At 42.7% G+C, this 9,285-nt stretch overlaps 1 protein-coding gene and 1 pseudogene across 2 annotated transcripts in view; both read left to right on the top strand.

The window, feature by feature from the left end:
• The first annotated feature begins 23 nt into the window (after nucleotides 1–23).
• LOC116546161 lies at nucleotides 24–1,694 on the top strand (annotated as a pseudogene). Its single transcript, XR_004266605.1, has one exon. The product of XR_004266605.1 is annotated as a UPF0428 protein CXorf56 homolog pseudogene (transcript).
• Nucleotides 1,695–3,691: 1,997 nt separating this feature from the next.
• The window catches only part of LOC116546160 (zinc finger protein 100-like), a gene marked incomplete at its 3' end in the record, with an annotated part of 32,807 nt that continues 27,213 nt past the window's right edge, over nucleotides 3,692–9,285 (top strand). The window contains exon 1 of the mRNA XM_032272493.1: nucleotides 3,692–3,784. Within this exon, the coding sequence (XP_032128384.1) occupies nucleotides 3,692–3,784 (93 nt within the window). The remainder of the gene's footprint in view (nucleotides 3,785–9,285) is intronic.

Genomic DNA, 9,285 nt, shown 5'->3' with positions numbered 1-9,285 from the left:
GCGGTGACGTCATTTCCGGCGCGACCATCTTGGCGTAGTCCAGGGTGATCTTGGGAACTATGCCGAAAGTAGTGTCTAGGTCAGTAGTCTGCTCTGACACTCGGGACCGGGAGGAGTATGACGACGGCGAGAAGCCCCTCCACGTGTACTACTGTTTGTGCGGCCAGATGGTCCTAGTGCTGGACTGCCAGTTGGAGAAACTGCCCATGAGGCCCCGGGACCGGTCCCGTGTGATTGATGCTGCCAAACATGCCCATAAGTTTTGTAACACAGAAGACGAGGAGACTACGTATCTGCGGAGACCTGAAGGCTTTGAACGACAGTACAGGAAGAAATGTGCAAAATGTGGACTGCTGCTCTTCTACCAATCCCAGCCGAAGAATGCTCCTGTTACCTTCATTGTGGATGGAGCAGTAGTCAAGTTTGGCCAGGGCTTTGGGAAAACAAACATATATACTCAGAAACAAGAGCCTCCTAAAAAGGTGATGATGACCAAACGGACCAAAGACATGGGCAAGTTCAGTTCTGTCACTGTGTCTACCATCGATGAAGAGGAAGAGGAGATTGAGGCTAGGGAAGTTGCCGATTCATATGCACAGAATGCCAAAGTGATTGAAAAACAGCTAGAGCGCAAAGGCATGAGCAAGAGACGACTGCAAGAGCTGGCCGAGCTGGAAGCCAAGAGAGCGAAAATGAAGGGGACCTTGATTGACAACCAGTTCAAATAACCAGACTGTTTTCTGAGCCCTAGACTGGAGGCAGACATTTAGATCAAGAGGCAAAGTACTTTCTTGATTACATAGACTGGTTCCTGTTTATGTCCTAGCAGAAGTCTTTACGTTGTTTCCCATCGATTTTCCTGCATTCAGTGAGTTCTTTAACTGAGTCCATTTGACCTGCTTTCTAGGAGATGGAGTTTTCTAAATTTTTCTCTACTTAGGCTTTCTGTACTATTTTTTGTCCATTTGATGCAAACTTCTTTAGCTGTGTAGAAACTTTACGAATAGATCAGTGCTTGAGTGTCTCCAGTCTCTAAAGTGGCTGCTTTTATTCTTTCTTCAAAGTTAATAACATGTTTCACGATATTTGGACAAAATATTATAGTGTGTCATAGAGAAAAGCAGTGTGAATTATATTTAGGTATAGCAAGTCAGATCCTTTCAAGTGACTGTCTCTGTTCTTAGAAGGGTTCTTGGAATTGGCTGTGGTTTGAATCTTTCTACAGTCAGAGGAGACCCATTAAAAGCCAAAATCTGCATAAAGCTTTCTTTGCTTCAAACACTGAAGCTATAGGTGTGCCATCCCATGTCAGACTTTATACTCAGAGAAGGGAAAGCCAGATTGCAGTGAAGCGGGTAGGACAGCTCAGATCCAAATGAAAACAGGGTCTCAGTAAGTCACCCAAGGGAGCTACCCTCTTGTCGGGCAGCTAGTACTGCTTCCTTGCATGGATTCATATATAGGAGGGAGATGTTATAGATTAAGAAGTGATAGCGAGATAAACAAGATGATCTGTTGGTTATCTTTTAGTTTACATTTGCTATTTGCAGAGGAGTGTTGTATATATAGATATTATTTTATGTCACACTGCTTCAGAGATACCTATATCCATGTGTTTATATTCATGTTTTTATCCATCCACCTGTATTAAAAGATGTTGGGACAGGAAAAAAAACAAAACAAAACAAATAAAAGACATCCAAACAGGAAGAGAGAAACTCTGACTATTTGCAGATGACATAATTCTCTATCTAGAAAACACTATAGTCTTGGCTGAAAAGCTCTTTAAACTGACAACTTCAGCAAAGTTTAAGGATACAAAATGAATGTACAAAAATCAATAGCATTCCTGTACATTAACAACACCCAAGCCGAAAACCAAATCAAAACCACAATTCATAGTTGCTACAAGAATAAAATATCTAGAAATAAGCAGGGAGGTAAAAGATTTCTATAACACTAATTACAAAACACTTCTTAACACTTCTTAAACACTTTGCCCGGCGAACAGATGATTTTCAAAAGACATACATATGGCTAATGACCACATGAAAGAAATACTCGGCCAGGTGTGGTGGCTCACGCCTGTAATCTCAGCACTTTGGAAGGCCAAGGCGGGCAGATCACCTGAGGCCAGGAGTTCAAGACCAGCCTGGCCAACGTGGTGAAACCCTGTCTTAAAAAAAAAAAAAAAAAAAGAGGCCTGGCGCAGTGGCTCACGCCTGTAATCCCAGCACTTGGGGAGGCCGAGGTGGGTGGATCACTAGGTCAAGAGATGGAGACCATCCTGGCAAACATAGTGAAACCCCGTCTCTACTAAAAATACAAAAACATTAGCTGGGTGTGGTGGCGCACGCCTGTAGTCCCAGCTACTTGGGAGGCTGAGGCAGGTGAATTGTTTGAACGTGGGAGGTGGAGGTTGCAGTGAGCCGAGACTGCGCCACTGCACTCCAGCCTGGCGCCTGTCGACAGAGCAAGACTCTGTCTCAAAAAAAAAAAAAAAGAAAAAAAAAGAAATACTCATCACTAATCATTAGAGAAATGTTACGAAAAACCACAATGACATACCATCTCAGATCAGTCAGAATGACTATTATTAAAAAGTCAAAAAATGTTTGGAGGCCAAGGCAGGCAGATCACCTGATGTCGGGAGTTCAAGACCAGCCTGACCAACATCGTGAAATTCCGTCTTAAAAAAAAAAAAAAAGTCAAAAAATGATAGATCCTGGTAAGGTTGCATAGAAAAGAGGATGCTTATACACTGCTGGTGGGAATGTAAATCAGTTCAACCATTGTGAAAAGCAGTGTAGTGATTTCTCACAGAATTATCATTGACCCAGCAACCTCATAAATGGATAGATACCCAAAGAAATATAAGTTATTCTGTCATAAAGACACATGCACACACGTTTACTGCAGTACTATTCACGATGGCAAAGACACAGAATCAACCTAAATACTTATCAATGGTAGACTGGATAAATAAAATATTGCTCAATTGTCACGGTGGCTCTCACCTGTGGGAGGCTGATGAAGGCAGATTTCCTGACCTCAGGAGTTTGAGACCAGCTAAAGTAACCTGTGAAAACCCCATTTCTACAAAAAACACACATAAAAAATTAGTCAGGCGTAGCGGCGTATGCCTGTAGTCCAAGCTACTTTAACAGCTGAGGTAGAAGAATTGCTTGAGCCCAGAATGTTGAGGCTGCAGTGAGCCAAGATCATGCCAGTGCATTCCAGCCTGGGTGACAATGTAAGACCCTGTCTCCACAAAAAAAAAAAAAAAAGAACAAGATGATGTTCTTTGCAGCAACATGGAGGTAATCTTCAGGAAAACGAATGCAGAAACAGAAAACCAAATTCATGTTCTCATTTATAAGAGCCAAATAATAAGAACACATGGACACAAAGAGGGGAACGGCAGACAACGAGGTTTAGTTTAGGGTGGACGTTAGGGAACAAAGAGGATCAGAAACGATGCCTTTTTGATGCGATGCTTAGTACCTCAGTAACAAAATAATCCTTACCAAACTTCCACGACACAATTTTATCTATATAATAAACCTGCATGTGTACCCCTGAACCAAAAATAAAAGTTAAAAGGAAAAAACTTCACGGGTGAGAGAGACGGCTGGTTTGTGCTTCAGACAGTGACTCATATGGCACTGTACTCTGATTTATTTCTGTGTCCATGCAGGCCTACGAGATTATGAACAGGTGGCCTGGAAACCTAAGCTGCTGGAGGAAACAGGTTGCTGCTGCAGATTTAATGCCTGCGGGTAGGGTTATGTCAGGACACTCGTAGACACTTTTATGGGTTTATGGCAACACTAGGAATAAAAATACTGGCCGGGCAGGGTGGCTCACGCCTGTAATCCCAGCACTTTGGGAGGCCGAGGTGGGTAGATCACAAGGTCAGAAGTTCGAGACCATCCTGACCAATACGGTAAAACCCCATCTCTACTAAGAATATAAAAACTAGCCAGGCGTGGTGGTGCACACCTGTAGTCCCAGCTACTTGGGAGGCTGAGGCAGGAGAATCACTTGAAGCTGGGAGGCAGTGGTTACAGTGAGATGAGACTATGCCACTGCACTCCAGCCTGGGTGACAGAGTGAGACTCCATCTCAAAAATAAAATAAAATAAAATAAAAATGCTGTGGTGAAGTTTCTGAGAATGGTGCCTAGTCCTGGGAAGGGTGTAAACATGTCAATGTCTAGCATACGTGTTTGTGAGTGGGTGGGAATCCCGTGGTGGCAACTGTAGAAAACAATGATCTTTCATCAGAGCTCCTTTTCTCTAAGTGTTCAGTCCTCTTGCACTCTGGGAGCAGACCTGGAATCACAGGAAAATGGTCTGTGTATAGGAAAGCAGAGACTCCCATCCCAGACACCCAGAGTTTTATTCCAGGCCAGGCCTCCATGATATATTTTTTTTCCTGGCACCAAATATGTAGAGTTTGCTGAACACAAAGCAATTCTCCAACACCAACTCATTGTCTAATATTTAAATTCTGACACCAGCCGAGTCAGCACAGACCCTGATTCAGGGGAGGGGTCAGTCCCACAACACCGTCCTTACTGCAGATGCCAGTCACAAACCCCATGAGTCCATCCATACTTCTGAGCTACTGTTTAAAATTCAGGACTCCTGTAGCATCCCTCAAGTTCAATAATTTGATAGTGCTGCTCACAGAACTCAGTAAAACACTGTAATTATGTTTACCGGTTTATTATAAAAGACACAACCCAGAAAAAGTCAAATAAAAGAAATGTACAGGAAAAAAAAAAAAAAAAAAAAAGAGGTGGGGAAAGATGAAGCCCATAGATAATCCTGGTAAATAGCTAAGATTAGTAAGATTTCCCATCCACTGTGTGTTCCAGGAACAGTTTATGGAAAGAAACACCCTACCCATTATGACTTAGATAGTACTCTCCTACCACACAGCCAGACACACACTCTGCACATTTTCTTCTTTTTCTAGTAAGCAAATCAGCTGAATTTGTCTTCAGTGGTCATAATACATACTTCTTAATCAAATATTACTTAACTTTCCTTCCCACAGGTTCCTGAATTCTCAGCTACTATCAGTCTGAGTGAACACAGGACCTCATTTTATGTCCCACCTAATAACATTCTGACTTTCGGGTAAAACGTTTTCTGATCTAGAATCTGATTGTTTAACCCTCCATCTGCTATTCTTCTCCCATCATCTTTCTAATCTTGTTTGCTTTTTTCTATGAAAGAAAGCCCCTGTCTGCCTTTGTAGTCGTTAAATATCTTTTTTTTTTTTTTTTTAAGACGGGGTTTCACCATGTTGGTCAGGCTGGTCTTGAACTCCCGACCTCAGGTGATCCACCCGTCTTGGCCTCCAAAGTGCTTAAATTACAGGCGTGAGCCACCACACCCAGCCAACAGAAATTTTTTTCTTTTTTCTTTTTTTTTTTTTTAAGATGGGGTTTCACCATGATGGCCAGGCTGGTCTTGAACTCCTGACCTCAGGTGATCCACCCACCTCGGCCTCCCAAAGTGCTAGGATTACAGGCGTGAGCCACAGTGCCCGGCCCCTGCAGTCGTTAAACATCTTTTTTTTTTTTTTTGGGACAGAGTTTCGCTCTTGTTACCTAGGCTGGAGTGCAATGGTGCGATCTCGGCTCACCGCAACCACTGCCTCCTGGGTTCAGGCAATTCTCCTGCCTCAGCCTCCTGAGTAGCTGGGATTACAGGCACGCGCCACCATGCCCAGCTAATTTTTTGTATTTTTAGTAGAGATGGGGTTTCACCGTGTTGACAGGATGGTCTCGATCTCTTGACCTCGTGATCCACCCCTCTCGGCCTCCCAAAATGCTGGGATTACAGGCGTGAGCCACCGCGCCCGGCCCGTTAAACATCTTATAGTTGGTACTTATTCCTGTTGCAATACTTATTTGGAATTCAAATTGTTTTTACATAAACCAAACATTGTTTTTATTTTACGAAGTCTAAACACTGCCTGAAGCAATAACTTCATCTTCTGTAAGATCCTCCCAGTTATCTTTCATCTTAACCTTAACTGCATCTGCCTGTGGGTCCCCAGCTTCCCAGGGCTCTGTAGCTTTTCTCAGGATAAAGTCTTCTTGCATGGCTGGGATGAGCAGGCTGAGACATCTGCAGGAGAGGCTCCCCAGAAAGAACTAACTGGGCCTTTAATAACCTCCGTATACAGTCTTTTTATTAGCCTTAGCTTGGAGTCACTGGGCCAAGCTTTAATTTCCATGTCAAAGTTATTCACTTGGGTTTTGAAACTAAGTGTTTGAAATGTCCAGCAAAATTACTCAAACACAGCATTCGTATGTGGAAAGAACATTTTATGGTGCTTACATTTCATACCTTAACAAGAAAAGTAAAAGTATTCCTTTCAGACAATAAATATATTACTGTATTATTTTCATTAAAAATCAGGTACTAAATTATTCATATGAAAACACTTCTAGGAAGTACCAAGACTCATCTTATACAATTTAGCATGAAACAGAAATCAAAATAACAGGACATAAAATAGAAATATTCACTGTCACAAATTTACGCTGCAAAAAGAGGAACTGATGTTTTCATGAATCCATGTAACTCACCAATTATTTACCATATTTTATTGTGGAAATGTATTCATTTCCTACAGTCAAAATAAGATTTTCCTTATTTTTTCCTTGGAGCATTCTAAAAGCTAAGCCTTGGAAGTCTGTTTAAAATCACCTAGCCATAAAAAACACACCTGAGAAAATTCCTTTACTCAGAAAAAGAAAAAAGTAAATGAGAATTTTTAACAAAAAAAAAAAAATAGATTTTTTTTGAAACCCATCACTAGCATGTCCTTTGTAAATATTTTTGTACCTTTCAACCTTTACTAATAAAATTCAATTTATATTTAAAAACCTGGGCCGGGCGCGGTGGCTCAAGCCTGTAATCCCAGCACTTTGGGAGGCCGAGGCGGGTGGATCACGAGGTCAAGAGATCGAGAGCATCCTGGTCAACATGGTGAAACCCCGTCTGTACTAAAAATACAAAACATTAGCTGGGCATGGTGGCGCGTGCCTGTAGTCCCAGCTACTGGGGAGGCTGAGGCAGGAGAATTCCTTGAACCCAGGAGGTGGAGGTTGCGGTGAGCCGAGATTGCGCCATTGCACTCCAGCCTGGGTAACAAGAGCGAAACTCTGTCTCAAAAAAAAAAATAAATAAAAAAAATAAAAACCTGAAGTCTATATAAGTGAACCAATCTTTTCAAGGTGATAAACCCAGGGAGTGGCAGTGCTGATTAAAAACAGATGTGTCAAGCTGGGCGCAGTGGCTGACCCCTGTAATCCCAACACTTTGGGAGGCTGAGGCAGATGGATCACAAGGTCAGGAGTTCGAGGCCAGTTTGAACAACATGTTGAAACCCTGTCTCTACTAAAAATATTTTTAAAAATTAGCCAGGCGCGGTGGTACATGTCTGTAATTTCAGCTACTCGGGAGACTGAGGCAGGAGAATCGCTTGAACCCTGGAGGCAGAGGTTGCAGTGAGCAGAGATCGCGCCATTACACTCCAGCTTGGGCGACAGAGTGAGACTCCATCTCAAAACACACACACACACACACACACACACACACGCGCGCGCACGCAAAACAGACGTGTCTGACTCGTGTCAAGTCAGGCCATCCAGTCACTTTAGAGATTCTTCCACCCCATCCTGCTCCCTTACGTACTCCATGATCACCCTCTCAGGAGACACTGCACTATGCCCCAGTCACTCACTCTGCAAGTTCTCGAATGATCTCTCTGGGATGAGTTTTTTTGTTTTTTGTTTGTTTGTTTGTTTTCTTTACTTTTCGGTTACGATTTATTTTTTCCCACAAATATCAGAGAATCTGGGGGCAGAAATTGCTTGTTTTTTCCTCAGTATTAGCATCTATTGGCTGATCAGCAGTGTCTCCAAGAAATGAAAAGTGGACCGGGCGTGGTGGCTCAAGCCTGTAATCCCAGCACTTTGGGAGGCCAAGGCGGGTGGATCACGAGGTCAAGAGATCGAGACCATCCTGGTCAACATGGTGAAACCCCGTCTCTACTAAAAAATACAAAAAATTAGCTGGGCATGGTGGTGTGTGCCTGTAATCCCAGCTACTCAGGAGGCTGAGGCAGGAGAATTGCCTGAACCCAGGAGGCGGAGGTTGTGGTGAGCCGAGATCGCGCCATTGCACTCCAGCCTGGGTAACATGAGTGAAACTCCGTCTCAAAAAAAAAAAAAAAAAAGAAAGAAATGAAAAGTGGGATAAGGGAAGACAACACCTCAAGGAATTAGCTTTTCAAAGGAGGAGTGCACCAAAAAATTTATCTCAGCTCCTGGGCATCCACCTATTCCTTTGAGAAGCCTCACTTCATACCTCGGGTTGTCCTATGAGAAAAAATGACCCAGGAACTAATATTCATTAGACACTCTAGCAGACAGAGTCATGGCTGATATCTTCATTTATTCAGAGACAGTACTGAAACCCAGGACCAGGAAAAAACTAAAGGGTGGATGAGGAGGACACATAACCCTATAAAGATTCAATAAAGGGCCGGGCGCGGTGCCTCATGCCTGTAATCCTAGCACTTTGGGAGGCTGAGGTGGGTGGATCACCTGAGGTCCGGAGTTCAAGACCAGCCTGGACATCATGGTGAAACCCCATCTTTCAAAAAAAAAAATTAATTAAAAAAAAAAGATTCAATTAAAAAAACTTTGACCCCAAAACATTCTTAGAAAATCTCTGTACGTAGGGAATATATATTAAAAAAAAAAAAAAAGACAGATTTTTCTTTACAATACAGTGTCATGGGATTATTCTTTGCTTTTTTCTCATGGCATATATTTACAACAGAAAATAAATCTTTTTAAATGTGCCATCCAATGCTGTGTCAAAAAAAGATTAAAATATGATATCAAAAATGTATACTAAAGGACAAATAGTTAATAATGTGAATTAGGGGCCAGGCATGGTGGCTCAAGCCTGTAATCCCAGCACTTTGGGAGGCCGAGGCGGGTGGATCACGAGGTCAAGAGATCAAGACCATCCTGGTCAACATGGTGAAACCCCGTCTCTACTAAAAATACAAAAAATTAGCTGGGCATGATGGTGCGTGCCTGTAGTCCCAGCTACTCGGGAGGCTGAGGCAGGAGAATTGCTTGAACCCAGGAGGCGGAGGTTGCGGTGAGCCGAGATCGTGCCATTGCACTCCAGTCTGGGCAACAACAGCGAAACTCCGTCTCAAAAAAAAAAAAAACAAAAAAAA

This window comes from Sapajus apella, unplaced genomic scaffold (assembly GCF_009761245.1).
Source record: "Sapajus apella isolate SASKATOON/1434 unplaced genomic scaffold, GSC_monkey_1.0 scaffold640, whole genome shotgun sequence".
Classification (NCBI taxonomy): Eukaryota; Metazoa; Chordata; class Mammalia; order Primates; family Cebidae; genus Sapajus; species Sapajus apella.
Note: the sequence above shows the minus strand (reverse complement) of the source record. Positions and strands in the feature narration are given on the sequence as shown.